Raw genomic sequence first — 24,042 nt, forward strand, 5'->3', positions numbered from 1 at the left:
TTGGGAAAAAAAGGGAAGATAACTTCTCAAACACTTTTTCAGTTTGGATTTTCAGAGCAGGACTGAAGAAAATATTAGCTCCAAGACTATACAGGCATAGAAGTGTAATGGGTGCAATACACCTATGCAGGTGTGGAAAAAAATGTCTCTCACACATATGTATATTGTCATTAGCCTAACTGGAAGGCAATTGCTTACAGTTTTGGCAAGCAGGGAAGATAACTTCTCAAACACTTTTTCAGTTTGGATTTTCAGAGCAGGACTGAAGAAAATATTAGCTCCAAGACTATACAGGCATAGAAGTGTAATGGGTGCAATACACCTATGCAGGTGTGGAAAAAAATGTCTCTCACACATATGTATATTGTCATTAGCCTAACTGGAAGGCAATTGCTTACAGTTTTGGCAAGCAGCATCTTTTAAGAAGTATACTATGTATAGGCTTAAACATACTAAGATCATGTTAGGGAGTGAATAACTAGCAAAATAAACACATGCTAACACAAAAATTAAGGAGTATGTAATGAAAATTACAACTTTCAGGAAAGAAATAATGTGCATTTATTCTAAGTGATTTTCTATGAAAAAAATATTAAAGAAAAAGAAGTGTTTTCTCTGAAATAGATATTTGATATACCAGATTGTTCTTTTTCTCTACAAACACACAGACCATGTAAACTCAGCCTAAATGCCACCCAGAAAAATACAGGAAGAAATAAACTTTTGAGCCAGAGGGCAGTGTAAGAGAAGTGTCATCTTTGTGCTATAAACCCTCCCTAGTGTAAGGGTTCTCAGGTTAAGCTGGTGCTCATTGCTGCATTCACGTTTTGGTACTTATTTTGAAGAAGGCAAGCAGGAAGATCTGGTGAGCTACAATTTCTGGGAAAAGTCCTTGTGGAAGTCATTTTCCAACTGAGTGAAGTGCCCATTGCAGGAGTGCCCACCTGGAAGCTCTGCAGTCATGGCTACCCAGCAGTGAACTCTCATAGCTGAGCTACTAGAGGAGAATTGTAGAAATGTTTCTGCTATCAGAAATTTTATTGCAGTTTTAATGCTTTCTCACTGCAAATAAAAGATGGGAGAACTATAATTCTAACTGTGACAGCTCCGAGTTTCCTGCACCTTGTATGTAATTTGGCCTCATTCATTGTGTTTAACATTCACCTGAGGGTATACCAGAGGTAAAATACAACTTGCATTCTTCCTACATAGAAATGCAAATTTGTTCACGATTTTGATAAGCACCAACTGTTCAGAGGAGTGTGCAATTCTATGTTGACATGTTCATCTCTACAGAAGCTTTACTCAACATCTTCATTAAAACTACACTTTTTTTATAACAAAAACCCCAGTAACTTGGCCAGTTATTAGCATACATACAGCACACAAGAAAGCTTTATTTTTTATTTTCCTCCTCATTTTAAGAATCCACTGCTCCAACAGGATTTAAAGTTACAAGTCTGTATTTTTCCATATTGTTGTTCATAATATTACTCCCTGATCTATCAGACTGGTATGTCTGCTAGACCCTAACCCATTTAACCTCTGCCATGCACAAATGTTTGTAAAATCCCATTATGAAGAGCCAACTGTTTTCCCCAAAAAGGAGCAGTGAGTACCACACACAACTACACATTAAGTGACTGAAATCTCTTGAGGGACAGCCAGAACCATATTCTGAGTCATACTTGCACACAAAAACCATAACAATCCTATTAGCTTTGCAAAGCACGCCTTTTGTGTGAGTTATACCTCAGGAAAGATCCCATATTTAAGCCATAAACAGCACCTGTATCTTCCAGATTAGGGTAGAGGGATATATTTCAAGCCAATTTGAGCATGAAGTCTATCAGGACCTTACTGTTGATGAAGCAAAGCATTTCTGAAGCATAAATATAGCTTCAGACTGTTATAGCTTCCAACAAAAAGTGATTGGTATGAGCTCTACAGATACACAGGACAAAAGATGGCATTTTCAGACCGAGAGGATTCAGTCTGCTGGAAAGATAGAATATAAAAATGAAACGGAGAGTACAGCACTTGAAAGCTAAAAGGAACTGAAAAGGCAGATGAATAGCTGCTTAGAAAGCTATAACAAACCATGGAATGCAAATTGCACAAAGACAAAAGATTCAAGAACTTCAAACTAAAGTGAGCCTTGAAGAGAAAATTTATTTAATCCACAGTAAACATAGTTGGCACTGGGCTTCAAATCCTGCTCTCCTCACACAGACATGGTAGCCTCCCTGGAACATTACTGAAACAGGGGAAAACAACTTCTGCCAGTACACATGCTTTATGCTTTGATATTGTGGAGTCAATTCAAACAGACAAGAGTAAAGATGAAAAGTGGAAGCACAAATGTCAAGGTTATTCCAGTTGTCCTCTATGTGCTTCTTGGCAAAAAGCTCTAGAACCGAATGAGAGGCTTATGGAATGGGGGAAGGGAGGTGTTAATCAACTTTTTGTGGTCTTCAGCATGAAGAGCTGCCTTTTCATAAAATGGAAAAGTTTATATATCTATCTTGTTAAAAAGTTGCAATAAGGCTGAACAATTCCATTTTACTTCTCCTTTTTTTTTTAGGTGCCAGATTCTATTTTTACAACTGAGAAGCTAAGCTTCCTTTATTTCTTGAAAACTGGTCAGAGATCCTGCCCATAACTCTGAAATCTTTCATCAAGTATCAAATTGATGAGTCTCCAGAAAATATATCAATTTCAGCGAAACAGCATTTTTTCAACACAAAAATAGTTCCCTAAACCCAAATGATCGTGCACACTACAGTCCAGCTACCTGTAGTAGTGGTTACAGTCGCTGTTGGGGCACATTTTACTTCAGTTTCTTCCCTACAAATGGTGCTTTAAAGCACTACAGCTGAAGTATGGCAAAGTGTCAGCTAAAGTCCCAAGGAACCAGAGGAGGAAGTTGGCTCGTTAGAGCCCCCATGGAGCCTTCCCAAAAGGCACTGTAGCCTCAGCTGAGCTATACGTGTGGGACAAACAGACACACGTGTCTGCAGTGCTTTGTGCTTCCCAAGCTGCTCAGGCTAATACTATGTGCTTTGCAAATCGTCATGGCAACGATGTATTTCTTTACAAGGGAAAACAGGATAGTAAATAGGCATATAAACCCCCTTGTAGCTGACAATAATGTCACTTAAGCTTGCATGCCCTCCCTCAGGGACAAACAGAAGGAAGGGTGGCAGCAGCATGTGACAAATCCACACGCAGGACAAAATCCTGTTAACAGCCCTCTTGCAGACTGCTGTGCAAGGGAAGGAACCAGCACTTAAACTGCAGAACTACTCCCTGTTCATACAAGGAGTTCATTTCTCCCAGGAGGAAAGCTTGAGAGAATTAGGATTGTTCAGTCTGGAAAAGAGAAGGGTGATCTAATTGAAGTCTTCAAGGACCTGAAGGGAGCATATAAGAAAGATGCAGACGGACTATTTCCAAGGGCCTGGAGCAACAGGACAAGAGGGAATAGCTTCAAACTGACAAATAGTAGGTTTAGAGAAGAGATTAGGAAAAAAATCTTCCCTGTGAGGGTGTTGCTGCACAGAGAAGCTGTGGCTGCCCCATCTATGGAAGTGTTCCAGACCAGGCTGGATGGAGCTCTGAGCAATCTGGGCTAGTGGAAGATGTCCCTGTACATGGCAGGGGGATGGAACTAGATGATCTGTAAGGTCCCTTCCAATCCAGGCCATTCTATGATTGTAGACTAGGTTGACTAGGCTGGGGGTGTTTAGTTTGGAGAAAAGGAGGCTCAGGGGTGACCTTCTCATGGTCTACAGCTCCCTGACAGGAGGGTGTAGCCAGGTGGGGTCAGTCCGTTCTCCCAGGTAACAAGTGGACGTTCTCTTAAAGTTGTGCCAGGGGAGGTTTAGGTTAGACAATCAGAAGAATTTCATTACAGAAAGGGTGATTAGATACCGGAATGTGCTGCCCAGGGAGGTGGTGGAGTCACCATATCTGGAGGTGTTTAAGGAAGGACTGGATGAGGCACTTAGTGCCATGGTCTAGTTGACATAACAGTGTTAGGTCTTAGGTTGGACTTCATGATCTCAGAGGTCTTTTCCAACCTTAATGATTCTGTGATAAACTTCACAGATAGAGCGATCAGCATGGTGTAGCACAAGAGAAGTGTACTCGGTGAGTGCTGCTGGGTAAGGCAGTGAGTCACTTCAGCTGTCAGAACCACACAGCAGGGTTAAACACTAGTTAAAACTGGACTAAACAAATCGATGCCACCCATGTTCTCTGATGAGCTTACGACAGTCAAATTTCTTGTCTAGGCTAAAATGAGTTTAGACGCATGGGGTTCAGAGGAATTTAGACTGCCTTGCCTTGCTAGGCTGACTGCGGTGTGAGTCTATTATATGTTGCAAACAAATAACTGGGAGTGTGTCAGAGAATCCTGTGGTTTTCCTCTGTTACAGTGCTAATTTCTCAGGTGGCCTGAGGCCACATCTATGCCAGCTGGCCACTGGAAATCCACAGCACATCACTGACGTTCTAACACCACTTCCATAGCTCTTCTTTCACTTCCCATCTACACTGATACAGAATGATGGAACCATTGTCAAGTCCAAGAGAGGCAACACAATTAAATTTTCATCTAACATTTTCAATATTTTAAATGAATCTTTTTCTAACTGTTTTTTCCCCTTAGAAATATTACTTGTTCAAAGCAAACTTTACATGAGTCAGTGATTTCAGATGCTTCAAGGAATGTTTTAATGTGAGGGTGGTGAGACACTGGCACAGGTTGCCCAGGGAGGTTAGGTTGTCCTCAAACCTGGCAGTGTTCAAAGCCAGGCTGGATAAAGCCTTGAGCAACCTGCTCCCCCAGGGCAGGGGGTTGGGACTAGATGATATCTAAGGTCCATTCGAACTCCTTGACATACTATGATACTAGGCAACCACCTGAAGGATCACCTCTATGGCCTTGTACAACAAAATACCCATTTTCAGTAAGCAGAGATTTTAAAAAGAGTTCCGCTGACACATTTTCAGTAAGCAGATTTAAAAAACTCATTTTGACAAATATTCCCAATTTCCTTTCTCTCTCCATCTCAGGATCCATTTAATGTTGTAATAGCCTTAGGAGTAACACTGTATAATGTCTTTTACATTGCCAAAACAGATAAGTAAAATGCTGTCTGGGACCTGTCAGGTTCTATAGAACTTGTGTCACTTTCCCTTGTCGACATCAAATGATATGTAATAACTGTTTTATTGTACTCATCTGTCACTGAAAAATATCAACTTGATCAATTATTTCCATGTACAACTCTACTCTGGAAACAACAAAACAGGCAGAGTTCCTGGTTTGAGTATTTAATTCCTCTCTGTTTGCATATAGAGATTTCTGATTCAAAGAATCATCTGAATGACTAATTTCTCTACTGATCTTGACTGAGATTTAGGTTTGGAATGAACAAAGACCCAAAACCTGACTAAGTCTCAGTTAAATTTGTTCCCATTGAACCAGGGACAACACTCTTCCCCCTCAGTGTCAGAAGCAGCAACTGCAACTGAACAGTTCTGAAATACCTTATTTATCAACCAAGGTACTTTCCAACTAAAAAAAGGTACTATGTTCCAACACACATAAGCAGTGATGGCTTTAAAGTCCTATCCACAATTCCAAATCTCCAACAATGAACAACTATCTAGCAATCACCCCTATTCAAGCCTTAAAATCAAGGAACTCTAGCAGTTTTTTCCAGTCAGAGATGCAAATAAATCCATGGTCCATGATCCTACCTGTGGGTCAGACAGCCGAGAAATGTCAGGGTACAAGTAGAATTTTATCCCCTCGGAAGCGCCTGGTAATGTTACTCCACGAATCAGAAGAATCATCAACATGATGTAGGGGAACGTGGCTGTTACATAGACAACCTAGTGAGAAGAAACAAACATTAGAAAAATATTTCCTTCCAAATGTAGCAAAACCACCTTATTTCCACATGCATTTTGCTATTAGATAGAAAGCAAGTCCTTTTCTGAAGGAAAAGTGCTTTTGATGCCTTCTGCAAATGAGCTGTCTTCCAACCATATTCCCTTTCTGAACTATTTAGGTCCTGTAGGAAAGATCAGCTCTTTGATGGAGAGACTGGGAAGCTCTCTAAGTATATTACATACTCTCTCTTTGTGACAGGTGACCACTCTGCTATTGTGTACCTGTGCACTATATCATGTACTATTCCAAACACAGGTACAGGGAAATTAACTCATAATAGCAAGAAATTAAGTATATGTATTATGTAACAATAAATGCAATGAATTCTCAGGCACTTCATAATTCTTATACAGTTATCTCTCAAGACTGCTTTGCCTGCATGAGAAATAAACATTTCATCAAGCCTAAAGGCTAAATGCTGTGTGTATCTCCCTGTGATCCCCTGTACAGCAAAATAGAGAGATTTGCTATAAAGCCCTTATCACACAAAGCATCCTCGGGCAAAATTTCTGAGGTGCTCAAGCCCAGCAATTCCTGTTTTCACATATATGGCTACATTTTTTTCAGAAATCAGTTTGCTCTCCTCATGGGAAGCAACAGAGCTTTGCTGGAAGAAGTCATGTTTTCCAAAGGGAAGATTGAGCGGAATTGATCCCATTTTACAATGGCAAACCTCAGAGTAGTACAAAGCTATTCAAACTCAGAGATGGATTAAATGATAAATTCCATGTCACTAGAAATGTTTTTTGTAGGTGACAACCACCTGAAATCTAACTCCCCATAAAACTATATAGCTATTTCTGCCTGTGCAGAGTGGGTATAACTATCCTAACATGAGATGATACTCCTATACATGTACCTTGTGCAAGTCAAAATTACTTAACAAGCTGCAAAAAAGGAAAAAAATCATTTGGTGAAAAATACAACATCTATAGCCCTCAAAAATATGCATTTTAAATGTAAAAGTCCAATATGTGTCTCATGCCTATGCAAATGAAGGCAATACAGCAGAGAATGACCATGAAAGGATTATAAAACACATTTTTTGACTAATGAACTGAAATTTGATTTTCAGACCATGCTGACACTTAACGCCGAACACGAAATGATAAAATAATAATAAAAATGGATCATCAGCTAATGAGAACTAAAAAAGATACACAGAGAATGGACGAAGTCCTGCTCTGAGCCTTATATTGGGTGGAAAGAACGGAGCAGCCAGATAATGGTTTTCATGTTTTTATATTTAATTCTTTGTCAGATATTTTTTTCTACTTGTTTTAAATCAATAGTTGCTTTTGATAGAGGGCAGTCAGCATACATATACATTTCTTGATGTAGATGGTATTGCACCTGAATATGTGCTAGAACACTAAAGAACAACATTTCCTTGTGTTGTGCTTTATTCACTGCCCTGGTGTGCAGCACATCCCCTGCTCTCTCGCACACCCCACCACTGCCTTCAAGTGTTTTACCTGAGCAAACAGATCATAATCTTGCAGAGGCAGATTTCTTCCCAGGTTTCTTTGGGTGTATTTCCTCACTCAGCTCTGTCAAGGAAGAGCTGAAAACACTCTTCTCTATACCCCGGAGAGTCAGGTAAAGTTACCTTTGTAATCCCACAGCAGCCATGCAGGCTTGCAGAGTTAAGCTTCCCAGTTTTCTCTTTGTTTTTCCAAATGCCTCCTCCAGCCCATCCACACCTATTAACAAGTACTAGAAACACAACCTCTAACATGTGTTTTGTCATCAGGGTAGTTCTGCCTCAGCTTGAGAGGAATGAGAACTCTCATTCCCTCCTGGTTACCATGAGACTGCAAAACTGCAACTTCTCTTGCACTGCAAGGGGTGAGTGTACTGTCTTCAGAGGGGAGAGAGGGCCACTGCTTGCAGGTGGTGCTGGAGTCTCCCACTATGTTGAGTCACTTAATTCCATCGCATCCAGAGCATCAGTTATTTGATCATGCTTCCCAAGAGCTCATGAGGTGAGGGAGGATGGGGCATTTTAGAAATCAGTGCCATTATTAGTATCATCATCACATCTGTAGGCATTAAAAGTTTCCTGAATTGTTTTCTTTTCTTTCAACACATCAAACCTCTCTGAATATCAATGTGGACACAACTGTTTCTAATTACACTGCATCCTGTTCTAATTGACTTTAATTGCTTAGTATGTCAATTTGCATCCCAATGCTCAAAATGCTTTTTTTAAACCCTTGTCAGAGCAATGCCAATGTTTAAGCAGTTGGAAACAAAATAAAATTTTCTGGCATGTTAGATTTTGCATCAAGTTCTCCTCATACATTATAGCTGGAAGACAAATTTACAAAGATATTTAGACATGCAAGTATGTGGAAAGGCACCTACTGGGACATCTGACAACTTTTAACCACACTTAGGTGCTTAACTGAAAGTACAATAGGAACAAAGGTCCTGGGAATAGATATTTCATTGACTGCCACAAGCTTTAAGTATCTAAGTATAGAAAGTTAAGCACCAAGTATTGGAACTTTAAATACCAAATTGGAACATTAAGAGACTTAGATGTCTCTATCACTGAAGGTTAGTTATAAAGATATCTAGATATCCATGCAATGATTTCATGAGTGATTCCTGAGAACTGAACTAGCTGCCAGTTTGTACCTTTGCATACCTAAGTATCTCTCAAGCACAACTATGTGCAGAGGTTTAAATTTGGCTCCTGGGACTGCTGAACTTCTTGTCCTTAATGAAAAGATGCTTTCCTAAACATTCCAGCCAGATCATACCAGAGAGGTTCGAGTGAAGGTGACTTGGCTTGGGAGAATATGTAGAAGAAACACATGATAACCCTGTTGAGAATAAGGAGGAAGCCCTAGATGCAATGAATTGAGCCATAAACCCACAGAAATCTAAAAGCCCCAAACCAGATTTCTCTGGCAAGAGCTGCTACAGAACACACTAGCCTGAGGTTCACACATTACTTCACGGCAGCTTTGTAGCAGGAGAGTCATGAATAGGAAACAGTGTACTTCAGTCCTTTGGCTCATGCTGAGAACACAACTGAACTAGAATTCCACGAGCAAAATACAACTTTGAGGCTAGGAATTTGAGGGACTTCTATCCTGCAAGCTGAAATGTTCAAGCTTATTTGCACTATAATGAACCAACTGCATTTTATAAATGGAATAAAATTTCACTTGATGCTTAAAAAAACTACTGACTTGCTAATCCTTTTCCCACAAAATCCTCTATTGCTCCATTGGGCTATAAACACAAGTAGTATCAATGAAGGAATTACCAGCAATTTGCCTGAGCTCAGTATTAAAGTGGTATATGGAAAATCAGGCCTGTCCTCCATGCCCCGCTCATCCTTATTTTTCACCGAGTGTTTTCAGCCTGTTGGTTAGTCACTTAGCTTCTTTATTAGTTGACACTGTGACCATGGAGAACTAAATTGACACCACTAAGTTCATCTGATAAAAGGAGACTGCTGACAATCTTCAGAGCTCAGTGACAAATGAGGTTTGCCTTCTCAGGACAAATAAAACCATGCCCACACTGCAGTACACTCCTGGGTGAAGAAATGGCTTGGGAACCAAAATTGTGATGTGATAGGGAAACAAGGAATTTTTCACCTGCTTTAAGGGGTTGATGCAGAAAGGCATTAGCACAACTATAGGAACACAGTTATCCCAGTGTCTGGCAACTCTGATGACTGTGGAGTCACATCCAGGTACCACCAATTTGGGCACGAATTCCATCAACATTTTCAAGCTAGTTCTACATGCCACAGTCAAGCCAGACATCTTGGCTTCACTGATATTTGTCATTTTCACATATTCTAGGTTCCTAGATGCAAAATTTTCTTTTTCAATGTGATGGCATAGTGTGGAATTTTCCATACAGCATTGCTTGAAAAAGTCTTTTGCTGATGTGATACTACAGTGTCTACGGACATACAAATGACAACTGAAAAGATATTTTCCATATTGACTGGATTTACAAGGAAAATGGTATAAAAGAGTGTAAAGGAACAACAGCTGATTCACAAGGTTTAAAAAAGTATGTCAAAAGGAGGAAAAATGTTCTAGATATGCCTACATTTTAAAGTAAAAATTTCATGTGCAGAAAAAGAAACTAAAACAACCACCATAGAGAATTCCAGGTGAGTGGATTTGTATGAAGTATAATTGGGATGGGGGAGTGGGTAGAATCAGCAAAATGGCTGATTTTTCTATTTTCTCTGTGTATTTTACAGATTTCTTCAGAATCATCTTCTGTTTGTCATCTTTGTTTATCCATACAATGTTGCCCCAGAATAATCTAGTAAAGCTTCCTTAACCAGATTGCTTAGAAACTGTAGATTTTCTTCTGAATTACTACTGAATCACATGTAAGTACAGAAAGCTTCACTCAGGGCAGAGAGAAGTTTACAAACCAACAGCTAAGAAAATTTAATAAGATTTGAGAGCTCAGAAATAAGTATCAAAGAGGAAAAATTCACTGGGAATGCGAGATGGGCTGTAAAATAGGAGCTGGGAGAGGAGACTTAGTGAAGGAATACAAGAACCTTATTAAATGCGCAGTGATCACAGGAAGCAAAAGATTGTACATGAAATACTAAGAGCAGAAAGGAAAAAACACTTCTAACACCACATCATGCTGAGGTCATTGGCTGGGACAGAAAAATCTCTACCTAGCAAAGCACTGTAAGTCCTTATTTTTATCCACATGGTGGTGAAGGCAATAAATAAGTAAATAAGTTTGAGTCACATTCAAACAGTTTCCTTTATAATGAAATGAAAACTTCACTCCAAAATTCATTGAGTCAATAAAAGAAGCATTCTATTTATTTTGATTTGGCATCCGTTTTACTGAATGGCTGGAATCTCTTGAATTAAAAATGATTTAACAAGTCCAACTCATTATTTATAACCTTTATTCCCACATTAAAAACTGGTGGAGAAAAAAATGTTTTCCATATTTTTTTCAGCAAGAACTGTTCTTTACATTGGGTCAGACTTTATGAACTTTTCAGCACTTCCCAAATTCCACGTCAACATATTATATGTTCAAAAAACTGCCCACCTGTAGTCAAAAATTCCAAAAAGGATGGGAGGAAAATTATGGTGGAAGTTTTGACTCAGGGCTGAATCAAAAGCCTCTATCAGGCCCAGGAATACAGCTAAAATTGGAAAGCAGTGAGAAAGTACTAAAGGCAGACAATATCCATGCACCGCAGCAGCTCACATTCCCAGATGAATAGAGTGAATAATTTGCTTAGTTGATGAGCTATTTCTCCCCATAAATATTCCTTAAGCAGCTTCAAGTTTTCTAAATAAGTGTTACTTGAAATTATTTCCCAGTAAATTACCACAGCTGGTTTTGTTTCCAGATTGCCCAGGACCATTAAAATCAAGATCTGTCTTCTTTCTGCTAAAATTGCTCTTCAAGCTTGTTGGTTCTTTTGATGAGGTCTATAGGGCTCCTATTTAATCATAAAAATGTACTGTCTAGAGCAAATGCAATGATAGATTTCCATGTACTTACATTAAAATTCTCTAATTAACAGATCCTGCCCAAAAATACTCATTTTTTAGACTACTATGAACAGAATTTCCCCTCCCTGCAGACACAGGCTCAGTAAAGCCCAATTGTGGGGACTGGAACACACAGAAGTGCCTATATAATATGCAGAAGCAGTTCATTGGATCAAATTACTGACATTAATTATTTGAGCACCTGCATTTATGCACTAAATAATGGCAAATGCAGATAACCAGATTCTTTTTTGATACATGCACAGCTTAATAATGACCTAATCACTGACAAATAATGTGCCAACAGCTTCTAAAAACATGGAAGTGATCATAATATTGGGCTGGGTCCTGAAACAATGTCTGAATAGCCTTGATCAAATTCATAGAAAACTTTGATTCAGGGCTTCAAGAGAATCACAGAACATCCTGAGCTGGAAGGGACCCACAAGGATCATTAAATTCCAACTCCTGGCTCTGCACAGGACATCCCCAACAATCCCACCACGTGCCTGAGAGCATTGTCCAAACTCTCCTTGAGCTCTGGGGGAAGAACCTTTCCTAATATCCAACCTAAACCCTCTCTGACACAGCTTCATGCCATTCCCTCAGGTCCTAAGATGAAGATTCACTATACCTAGATTAATGTTCATAGGAAACTATTTACATGGTTACCCTAAGTTTACACAGTCTACAAATTAGTGCATAGTGGGTTTAGGTGACTCTGCTCCGAAGTGCTCCTAAAGATTTAGTGCATCCACAATAACCTTGCTGGCCTAAACAGCCTGAAGTAAGACATTGCAGGACTTTTAGACATACTGTTTCATTAACGGCACTACATTTTTCGATGTCATTAAATGCCAAAGGAGGAAAGCAGGATGACTTACTTCCTAGCTAGATACCTATAGTACATACCAGTCAGAGAAATCTCAGTGCAATGACTCCTCCCAGTGCTTCCTCAGGCTCCAAAATTATATTGTCCACACTCAACACTAACCCTACACTTACCAACTGCCTGAGTGCCCTCAGAGGAGTTATGTTGATGGAAAAAGTAAAGGCTGCAACAATTCTCAGCACTAACATGCCTAAGAGTATGCTGCCCATTAGTTAGAAAGTGTGTTTATCACACTGTTAATATGTTGTTAACACAGTGCTAATGCAAAAATTCCAACAGTCGCAAACACAGTGTGCCCAAAATAATTCTGTGAAGCAAGCAGAGGTCTGTAGTGCAATTTGCTAATGCAGAAAGTTGCAGAAAACCTTTAGCAAAATGAGCACTACAACTTGGCAAGCAGACACAGTTCCACCAGTGTAAATACAAAAGAAACAATCCAATGATAAAATCATAGTATTATTGTCCCTAGTCCCTATGTGGGGTGGTGGAGGGTGTTTTGTTTAGAAGGGGAGTCTGTTTAGGGTTTCGTGGGTTTTTTTACCCCAAAGAGGCCGTTGATTGAAGTTCATTATTTTATCTCCACCATAAATGGGCAAACCTTGAACTAGAATGGCAAATGAAATAATGGCATTCTGTAACTATAATGTTAAGTTATGATTTTGTTGAACACACAAACGCACATAGAGGAAGATCCACCCTCTGGGTATGAGCAAGGAGAGGAGGACCCAGAGGGAGGAGGCAAACTTTGGCATCTTGGCTAAGCTCATTACTGCAAGCAAAGTGTTTATGTAGAGCTCCCATGAAGTAGGGAATTTACAGAGCCACAAATACCTCGAAATTAAAGACTGCTATTTAATCAAGTAAAAGTCAACTTTAAAAATCAATCAGGAAGAATTTCAAATATAAATTAGGACTAATTAATTAACCAAGGCTTTTTTTCCATTTCATAAGTCTTAAAACGTTTAAGCTTTTATAAACCAAAGCTGTTGCTTTCCAGAACCTTCCGGGATTTTCAGACCTCTGAACACCATCTAGTTTGCCTTTGCACACAACAAGCCAGAGGCTGATATTAGTTACATATTTGCACAGTAGTCTGCAGTTTGTTTAAGAAATGCTTAATATGGGATGACTAATTCCTCACATAGGACAATTCCATGTCTATGAAAATAATTTACAGGGGGTCAGAATTATCCCATAGTACCACCTGAATTTCCAGGTTTATTACGGAGTTTACAGGCAGAAATGGAGGATCAATAAGGCCCTACATGGATTCAAATTCTTAGTTACTCGACATGCCTTCCAGCTGTAGCTGCAGGCACCAGCCATTAGGTTCTGACATAGTCTAAAAATGTTGACCCTGTGAAGCAGATGGAGATGCAATGTCACAACAGGGCAGGAGATGATTTTTCCTGTCACTCCAAAATGTGTCGCAACTTAAGTGTGCATTGGAATGAACTCCAGACTTTTGGCTAACTCATTCTTCCAGAGGACAGTACAGTTTTGTTTGCCCTCTAATTCCTTGCTGGAGACCACCAAACCAGATGTTGTCCTTATGTAATTTCTAGCCACATTGAAGAATGACTAGTTTCAGTAAAACATTTTCCAGTAAAATAGAGCTTTACTGGTATATTTCTTTCTTGTGCTGCTTGATTTTCCTCACTTGTCTTTAAACAAACAACACACCCTCACTCCCAAATAAACACCATCACTGAGGAAGACCACCGTGATACTACATGCAGTCTGGGAAGTGGATACACTGCTATTACCAAAAAAGATAGTAAGTGAGATTTCCTAGCTGAAACTCCTCATCAGGTAGCCACAAAAGGTAAAAAGTGCCAGTCAATGTATAAACCAGAGTCTACTATTGCCATGCAGTCCTTGACTGGCAAGGAGGCAAGGAGAGAATTAGGCGTTGTAGCCAGCACATGAGAATGCATCAAATAAATGAATGAAATTTTAAATAACTGCAAATATTTAAAAAATTACATATCAATACAATAGGAATAAGGAATTTCCCTAGAACTTTGCACCAAAACTAGTCACATGTGAGACTCTTTGGAATGTAGTCTATCAATCCTCCAAGTATTCAAGCAGGTGTGTTAGTGGCCATCTCTAAATGATCTATCAGGCAATTCTGCAGTTTTTGGAGAGTACCATAGCATTATTTAATCTTGTGCAGCAAATGCTGGGAAAAAAAGGTGATTTGTAACCTGGCAGGCAAAGAAGATATCCCTATAGCACACTCACACCTTTTCTTTCTTTTAATAATTTTTATAATCATGAATCTGGAGAAGAGGAGGCTGAGGGCAGACCTCATCGCAGCCTACAGCTTCCTCATGAGAGGCAAGCACTGATCTCTGTCTCTAGTGACCAGTGACAGGACCTGAGGGAAAGGCATGGAGCTGTGTCAGGGTTAGGCTGGATATTAGGAAAAGGTTCTTGCCCCAGAGGGTGTTTGGGCACTGGAACAGCTCCCCAGGGCAATGGTCACAGCCCCAAGCCTGACTCAGGGGGTGTTTGGACAATGCTCTCAGGCACAGGGTGGGATTGTTGGGATGTCCTGTGCAGGGCAGGAGTTGGACTGGTGACCCATGTGGGTCCCTTCCAGCTCTGTCTATTCTATCATTCTATGAGTTGTCTTGTGTACTGGTTCAATGACCCTCAAAGATCCCTTCCAACTACAACCATCCTATGATTCTATTGGGAAGTTCAGGACCTTTATAGGATAATAGCTTATTTCCATTATTGAAAAAGTCATGTGTTTGCCTACCCACAGGATGACAGACCACTTTCTGTCATCCACTGAGGAATATGAGCTCTTATCACCATGGTGACAGCTGAGTGATGCATTCATCATAAAGCATTTGCAATACTACTTGTGCATTAGACATAACAACAAAGGTATAATAAATCGCCTTACCACCTAAACTAGCAAGTATCCTTATCACCCAGACCTTCACTGTCCACATTTCCATTCCGTATGGCTACAACATCTGTTACAATGCATTTAGTCACACATTTATTAAAGGTTTATTGCACTGTAGCTTCCCTACTAACCAGCCTCTAAATCTAGCCCCTAAACCACCTCAAGGCTGACTTGCAGGACACTGATATGACAGTGTGCTAAAATTTAATTGTGTGTTTGAGAAGATTTTCAGTCTGAGAAGAAGAGGTGACGTGATACATAGGAAAAATGAGAGGAAGCAAAGATAAAAAGGCTAGGCTGGAAAACAGTGTGACTTAAGAGCATGTCGCTGCCACAGATTTATTCTTCTATCTTAGGCAAATGCTTTGATCTCCTTGCTCTCCCTTCATCCCTTCAGTTCAGCAGAGATGTCTGACTGACAGTTATGTGGACGTAAAGGCAAGCTCTCTGGGGAACAGAGGCATCTTGCTGCGCTCCTCCAAGTCTAGGGACACTGAGATTCTAACCTCAGTAAGGCACTACAGGAACAAGTGAGATACAAACCAAAACACAAAAATACTTACTGACCTGATCCATGGTAGTTATCTCGGATAGCAATAAATATATTTTATACCTACAGGAAAACCCTTAAAGAACTGTTTGTTATGGTTAATTGAGAGCAGTGCCTTACGCTTTCTGCATATGACAATCAAGCTTATACAGGATGTTTTGAGGGTTTTTGCTTTTCTTTATTAACCACACATTTTTTTTCAGTTGCCCAACACAAGTGAATAGCAGGTGCAAGGCAGCCAACTCACTCCTGGGGATGTGTTTTAGTTACCAGCATAGATCCAGCAGCTGCCTGAAGCTGCCTTTGTTGCTCGTGTGGCAATTTATTTCATTAAGCACTCCCATTCTTAAGAGTGAGTTTGGATTCAATCCACGTTAGCTGACACTGGGGTGGTAGACAGAATTAAAGTTTGTAAATCTCACAAGAACAGCCTTGTAAACAAAACTTGTACTACAAAGGCATCTTCACATCGTCAATAAAGCCCAAATCTGGCCTATACTGACCACAGAAATTAAAAAGACTGGCAGGAGCTGGATATAATGTACCTTGGCATGCAGTGCCATGGGGATGGATACCTACAAACTGCTTTGCAAACTGCAAATAATGAGCCACTCTTGAAGATATATAGAAGAGCAGGAGCTGAGGACAAACAATGTGAATTAGGGGATTATACTACTTCAGCTGAAAAAATATGAAACTAAGAGTCAGAGCTATAAACAGATGCCAACACTCATGCTTGTGTATTTGAGTTGAGGGACCAAGGAGTTACCTTATATGCTCTTGCAGACGAAAGGGTGGAAGCAATATTCCAAGTACATAAACCAAGATTCAACAAAAGCAATATCCATAGCAATTTCTGTGCACACATAAGGAGACTAGGACAGGGCAACTACAGTTTCGTGAAACAGCTTTGTAAAAGCTCCAATCATAAACCACAACTATAAGCAGGGTGTCATGCACCTGAAAGAAAAATACTTTAGCCCTGACATGTGCGTCACCAATGGTGACAATAAACAGAACAACTTATATTTTGGCTCCTGTTTGATGTTCTGCTGTATGGCATTGTTCACTGGTCCCTGAGGTGGGGTAAGGGAATTGGTAAGGAAGGTCAGGTTCTGTGAAAGGAGAAATGAAACTTGAAGAGGTCATATAGGAACAAATGACTGGAACTGACACATTTCTAAAGTCTCTTTTTTGGGTCAATGTATTGAATTTGGATAATGGGTTAAAAGTGCCTGGTAATCTCAATGGAAAAATTAACCTGTATGTGTTACTTTTAGCCAATCAATGCATTTCTCTTTACAGAGGTGCCTCAATGCTAATCTGTGCCTTTTGGCTTCCCCTTTAATTTTTCAGCAAATTTCACTGCATTATCATTGCAAATATCACAGCTGGCTTTCCACCCCCTGCCTTCCTTCCCCTCCTCCCTTCCCCTTTCATACATTAGTTTGACAGATCAGGTGAAACCTCTGCCCAAAACCTCTCACATCTGCATGTGCCCTGAGCTGTCCTTCAGTGCACTGAAACACACTTTTGACGTGCTTGGGCTATGGACCAGGGCTTAGATCCAGTCTAAGCATTCATACAACAGAGGATCTCTGCTGTTAAGGTGCAGCTAGGAAGGAATTAAATGCTGAAGATATGATTCTGATTTAAGTTTACCATTTGATACTTTCTCCAGGTGCCAAACTGAAGTTTGGGAAAACCACCAAGAGGCACAAAACGCTTCTTAACAAGTCCAAAGTGTCCTGAAATGCTCAGAGCACAGGAGAATGAAAAAAAAATAGTTTTAAAACCTCCCCCAGAGGAGGCAGAGAGCAGGAACTCTGCATGCATCTCATGAATGTTCTACTTTCTCCCTTTGAATACAGAGATCAGTCTTGGACACAGTGTTAAAGCCTCACCATGAAGGGCTATTCTTTGCTGTTACTTCAGGCTAAAACAAAAGACACTTCAGGAGATACAATCGTTGCTGCCCAGTTCCTTTTCCTGGGCTCCTACAATGGGCCCTAGTTCTTTTTTTTCTTCCTTCCACACATCTTTCTCTTATTTTTTTGCTTCTGCCCTTTTACTCCTTCTTTCTGCCTCATTGAATCCATTAAGGTCTTTATATAGCCTGCTATTGAGAAATAAATTTTCTTTGGGACTAGTTACTGAGTCTTAACTGCTGGCAAGCAAGGCTTAACTCCTGAGGGGAGAGCAGGGAAAATGATGAGTAGGAGGTATGAATAGTCCATCTCTGAATTTGGGGTCTGCAAGCACACCAGATACCTTGTAGTGTCTTGCTGGTCATCAGCTCAAGGAAAAGGAACATCCTAATCCTAGCAGTTTTCCACCTCTTTAATGCATTAGTCTTGGCACACTAAGTTATCTTCCTGCTCACATTTTCAAGCAGATCAATACACTCTCTTCAATGATTTTCCTTGGTGTAGGTCCATATGCCTGTCCTTTTTGCACAGTTGTAAATTAGGAGGCACTGACATCAAGAGAGAGGCAAGAGATGTAAAATTGGGTGCTCTCTCAGTTAACACAAAATTATCCACAGTCAGAAATATAAACACTGTTCAAGTCTGCCAATAGCATGATAGATTATTTCAAAGCCAGTAAAGCTAGTTTCAAACTGAGAGCAGTGCAGTTTACTCCAGAACCAGAGCAGACCTGCCCACAAGCTGGAAACATATCACTCTGGAGGCATGAAAAGGTGCACAAAGCAAGAGAAGCAAGGGAGCTACAGAGGGGCCAAGCAGAGACCTGTCTGAGAACAGAGAAAGAAAGTCAACTCATGGCCCTACCTAGCATAAGACGACCTGCAGGCCATATGCAAAATCTAAGACTTAGAAAGGGGAAAACCTTCAAATCTTGAAGTTCAGAAAACCATAGAAATCGTTCACAAAATATGAAGAACTATGAGATGGTGTGTGCAAATAATTTACTACTAATGTGCTCTCTTTATCTCTAGCCTTGATAATGAAGTTCTGGGGGATTGTAGAGTAAGACATCCATGAACCATTCTATGCTCCCCTGCCCTGCAAATGCAGGTGCAGGAGGGAGAAGGACTATAAAAACAGAGGTAACATGGGGAAACATGTGGAGTTCAGTAGCAAGAGATGACACCACATTCAGCCATGCAGAACCTGAGAGCTCACACTTTGCTTTTTAAATTGTTCACAGTAATTCTGGGGAATTTCCTCAACAGAAAAATGAAAAATAAAATGTAACCAGTAGAGTACAGTCACAGCCTTATTTGTTTTTCTAGTAAGGCATAGTGTGCAGTTTGATTTGATGGAATAAATTCTCAACAGCTAAGGTGTCTATTTTATATTGAATTATTCAGTCCTATCAGAACTGCAGCCTGGGACAGGTGGTCTTCAGAAGCACCACGGAGTGCAAAAAATTAGGGCTTTACACCTTTACTTAAACCTTGCTAAAATGTGAGTGTGAATTAAGTATATTTCAAAACTGCCATCTCATTTATTTATTCCTTATAAATTTGCTTATACTTTTCAGTAAGTTTCCTGCCCATCACATTCACAGATTAACAAAAATGTCAAAAATCCTTACCAAGACATTTTTATGTTACTTTTATAGGTCTGTGTCAAGATGCCCCAGTCAAACAGGCTGCACCTTATTGTTTTATCTCTGTTTTTTCCATAAATATAACTGAAAGACTTCCAAAAATTTCTTGGCACTTAGATGGTCCCTCACTGCATTGAGCTCAGCAAATCCAGTTGAGCAGTGGAACTAATTAAGAAGTAAGCAACGGTGCAGCATTGTAGAGGACAATAGGCATGCAGTTACAAAACTAATTTATAGAATCCTAGAATTGTTTAGGTTGGCAAAGACCCCCAAGATCATCAAGTTCCACCATTCCCAGCACTGCTGTGTTCACCACTAAACCATGTCCCCAAGTGCCACATCCACAGACTTTTTCAGCACTACTGGGGATGGTGATTCCACCACTTGCCTGGACAGCCTGTTCCAATGCCTGACTGCCCTTTCAGTGAAGTTTTTCCTAATATTTAATCTGAACCTTCCCTTCAACTTAAGGCCATTCCCTCTTGTTGTGTCACTTATCACCTGGGAGAAGAGACTGACTCCCACCATGCCACAACCTCCTTCCAGCAAGTTGTAGGCAGCAATAAGATCCCCACTGAGCCTCCTTCTCTCCAGGCTGAACAACTTTCCCCATGAAGTACATCTTAAAACCCCCATACTGATCATAACTTTAGATGCACTTAGCAGCCTTTACAAGACTCTGGTCTAAGTTTGGCATGTAAAGGTCAAATAAAATGCTCAAACCAGGAAAAATCTGGGAGTCCACATTGAATCTAACCAGGTTTGCCAAACTTAACATTTAGAATGAGACAGGTCCATCAGAACCCTATGGAGAACATTACAGGTTAAGGCACTAGGGACAGAAAAAAGGAAAGATTCAATAGCACAAGAGGAAAACAAAAAATAATGCCACCACTTACATATAGTCAACCCAATATCCGGCTTACTTGTGATAGGTAAAGCAGTACTGCTGCTCCTTTAAAAAAGGAAAGGTTCTCTGCTTTTCCAACAGTCTCATGGCAGAAAGTGAAATACTTAAATGAATAATGAAAGTGACAAGTAAAAAAATCAGAGATCTTCTTCCTTTTATGTTTATATATGACAACTACATCACCCAGAAAGCTTGCAAGGTCATTTCTAATAGTTTACGATTACAACTGCAAAAGCTTTTCTTAACTAAATGTATCCTTTGTAGAGGTGCAATGAATAACATGACGTTGTCCAATGATAAATTAGGAGAAAAGTCATAAATGTTTCGGGATGACACACTGTGCAATCATTAATCTATTATTTTAGCTTTTGACTTGCAGGATTATTTAATCAAACATCTTAGACAACTCATGTTTATGTATAGAGTAGCTCTATCAGTGCTATTTCTCATGTAGCACTTAAACAGGTATGAGCACAGCAAAACCTTTTAGCAATGCTTTCTGGGCTATGGTTAAGGGAAGAGCTACAGAGTGAAAAGATGTAGCAAGTGACAGAACCCTGTTATTGTGAAAAGCTTGATGAGATTCTCTGCAAGACATTTTCAAAGCTGATTATGATCTGAAAAATAGATTTTCTTTAGAGGAACATCCACAGCTTTTTATGGGGGACATCATAGCCCCCTAGCTCTGGGTCTGTAACACTCCTGGTTTTAATTCTCAGCATCACACTGTATTTATAAGCTTCTCCTCCTGTGGCAATTTTAAAGTATGCCAAGTGGAGAGACAGCATAAAGTTAACACACTCTCATAGCAGGATGACATTGAACTTCAAGGAACTGAGTAGGAAAGGATCAAAAGGTTCAGAAGTCAGACTATGATAGAATAATACTCAGCAAATACTCAAGTCTGCCTCTGTGGTATGTAAATTAGTTCCAGAAAAAATTGAAGAAAGGATCCTTAGGAGATTTTTCCCTCTTTCAGATGACCCTACAGAACATAAAAAGGATTTCTCAAGACATATTGGCAAGCAACTAATGGACAAGTGCAAAACAGTGTGGAAGAACTATTTGGGTTTAGCTCTGGCAAAAGACTATCTTTATGATACTAAGGAGAACTCATTCAAAAACACCCCAAAATTATAAGAGTCTTGGTGGCCATACAAGCAGTGTGATATTCTAATACTAAATAAAATCCTGAAGGCACACAACAATGTTCTTCTAACACTCATATCAGAAATTGGTGACTTGGTGTTTTGTCATGAAATGACAAAACCTGATCTACCGTTTTACAACAGCCATTAATATGCTGCAGGTGTGTTAAAATGTTATAAATACCCATAGCCTGGAAATGATAGCAAGCCTGTGGGTTACTTTTTAACACTTTTGATTCAACCCTTCCTCACCTACAGAACAGGCAGAAGTAGTGCTTCTTTATCCAGCACAGAGAGCTGAAGCACACCATGCATTGAGAGTGTAAAGGCAAGAGCAAGTTTGATCATTTGTCCCATGTCTGTGGGACACACTGTATGTTGATTAGCTGTCATTCCCACTCATGTGATGCTGTCTAGGAAAGAAAGCTGGATTTATTTTTTCTTGAGTCTATTACCTTAGCTTATTTATATAGAAGTATTTCCATGCATGAGTAAATGGAGACACACCCATGCTCTGTCAAGCAGAGATGATACAAAAATGGGTTTGATCTGGAGTGGATAACAGAAACATAATGAGGTAAGGGGAAAAAAAGTATAATTCAGTAACAAAATTAAATATTGGAATTAACCGACATGTAGGAAAGAAATGATTCATGACTCATACCATGAGGGAAATTAAGCATTGGAACAGGTTGGCCCAAAACATGAGAAACGTCTGTCCTTGGAGGTTTTTAAGATGCAGCTAGTCAAGCACTAAGGCAACTGTTCTGAGTTCAGTGTTCACCCTTCTTTGACCAAGAGGCTGGACAAGAGACACTCCAAGGTCCCTCCTAAGCTGGACAATTTAGTGATTCTATAAACCCTGACAGGGCTTCAAACCAGGAATATCAGCACAAGACAGGAATGTGTTAATGCATCCAAAAAGTAAGGAAGATGCTTAAGCAGGAAAGGAATGGACTGATGAATAAGACAGATGTCTAATGCCTTTATATAACTCTGAGTCTAGCAGCCTCCTCACATCAAAAGGAATTGGGCAGAGGTTGCTGCAAGTGATGTGTGACTGTGAGCTCAGCAGAATGATCACTGCAAAAACTCTCATTAAAAGAAAAAAAACTATTAGAATTACTTCCTTCAGCAAGCAGTTTAGGAAAAATACATTAGCAACTTCTGGTGTTCCTCTCTTAAAGTTCAAAGCACAAGGACATGGAGTCCAATTAATAGATGGATAGTAAAGAACCACCAAATAACTGGTTCCCTTGTACCTGAAGATTTCAACAGTGTTCTAGCAAGATAAAAAATTAGCAAGACTCAGCAACTCTGTAGGTATGTACATTTTAGAAATACTCAGAATTTTCATAAATAACAATCAAAAATATTTTGGAAAAATAAGATACTAAACCAAGCCCTAATGATCAGAGTCTGGAATAATAATTTAAATATTAAAAAAATTAACTTTCTTCAGTCTTCTACATATTTCTTAGCTTATCTGTGGAAGCATTTGATGCCAACTATTGAAAACATTTCTGCGTAAGATGGATATCAGGTACTATCAAGCTTGGCAAGTTGCAATATACACATCACATTATGGTCTTTACGTTGTCATGTTTTTCCCCTTTGCATTTGAGCTCCTCATTCAAAGGCCCTGCACTTTGCATATATGCAACATTTTAGAAGTGATAGCTAGCATACAAATAACTTCAGCTCTAAGCCTGAATAATTAATGGCAAGAACGTCTGCAAAGGCACAAATCTATTTCTCCCCAAAGCTGCCAAAATCACATAAAATTATTTCACTATTCCACATCAGAATGGAAAACTGAAATGCTTTGTGAGAAAGTGATGAATTTAAAGAACAGGTTGAAACATCCTGGTAACAGTGTCATATGCACTTCATCTGGAGTTAAAATTTATGTTAGATTTAATACATTTAATATCTTAAACATTCATAATCTGAGGAGAGGCACGTTCTGTGGTAGTGCTGGTTGGAGAATGATGGGTTTGTTTTATGACAGCTTTTAAGGCTTGGATGTTTTTTTCACCATGCATTAGGATGCATGCAATAAAGGAGGGGAAAAGAGTAAACCAACCTCTTGAATATTTCAGAGAGCAGAACTGTGAAGATGAAGTCTGTCTGTCCCCTTCTTCATTTGGTCTGTTTCCCCTGTCCTCTTTCTCTCTACAATTCTGTCCCACAGACACCTTCCTTCAGGTCAGAAAACTTTGAGAAGTTTTCTGCTTTGAATAAATCCGTTATTTCAATGAAATTATTCAAACTAATTAAATTCTACCACAAACTTAACAAGTCGGCCTAAAAACACTTTTACCATAGGAAAACCAGAAGTCATTTTTAAGAGCTTCCTGGAAATGAGCATATAATAAATTCAATCTAGTGTGAAGGACTATGATTGGATGAGCTTAAAAATGGAGTTCCACAATACCAATATATCAGAAATGGAAAATGCAGCCCAGAACACTGTTCTGCCATCTGTATTTCAGAGCATTTCATTCCTTTGCAGCACCCTCAACACCTGACTGCTATGCCTTTGTTCAGCAG

General features: G+C 39.6%; 1 protein-coding gene across 1 annotated transcript in view; it reads right to left on the bottom strand.

Moving 5' to 3' along the window:
• Positions 1-24,042, bottom strand: part of SLC6A11 (solute carrier family 6 (neurotransmitter transporter), member 11) — a gene marked incomplete at its 5' end in the record, with an annotated part of 70,076 nt that overhangs the window by 43,360 nt on the left and 2,674 nt on the right. Inside the window, one exon of the mRNA XM_009079806.1 lies at positions 5,770-5,904. Within this exon, the coding sequence (XP_009078054.1) occupies positions 5,770-5,904 (135 nt within the window). The remainder of the gene's footprint in view (positions 1-5,769; positions 5,905-24,042) is intronic.

Source organism: Acanthisitta chloris, unplaced genomic scaffold (genome assembly GCF_000695815.1).
Source record: "Acanthisitta chloris isolate BGI_N310 unplaced genomic scaffold, ASM69581v1 scaffold17108, whole genome shotgun sequence".
NCBI classification, from domain to species: Eukaryota; Metazoa; Chordata; class Aves; order Passeriformes; family Acanthisittidae; genus Acanthisitta; species Acanthisitta chloris.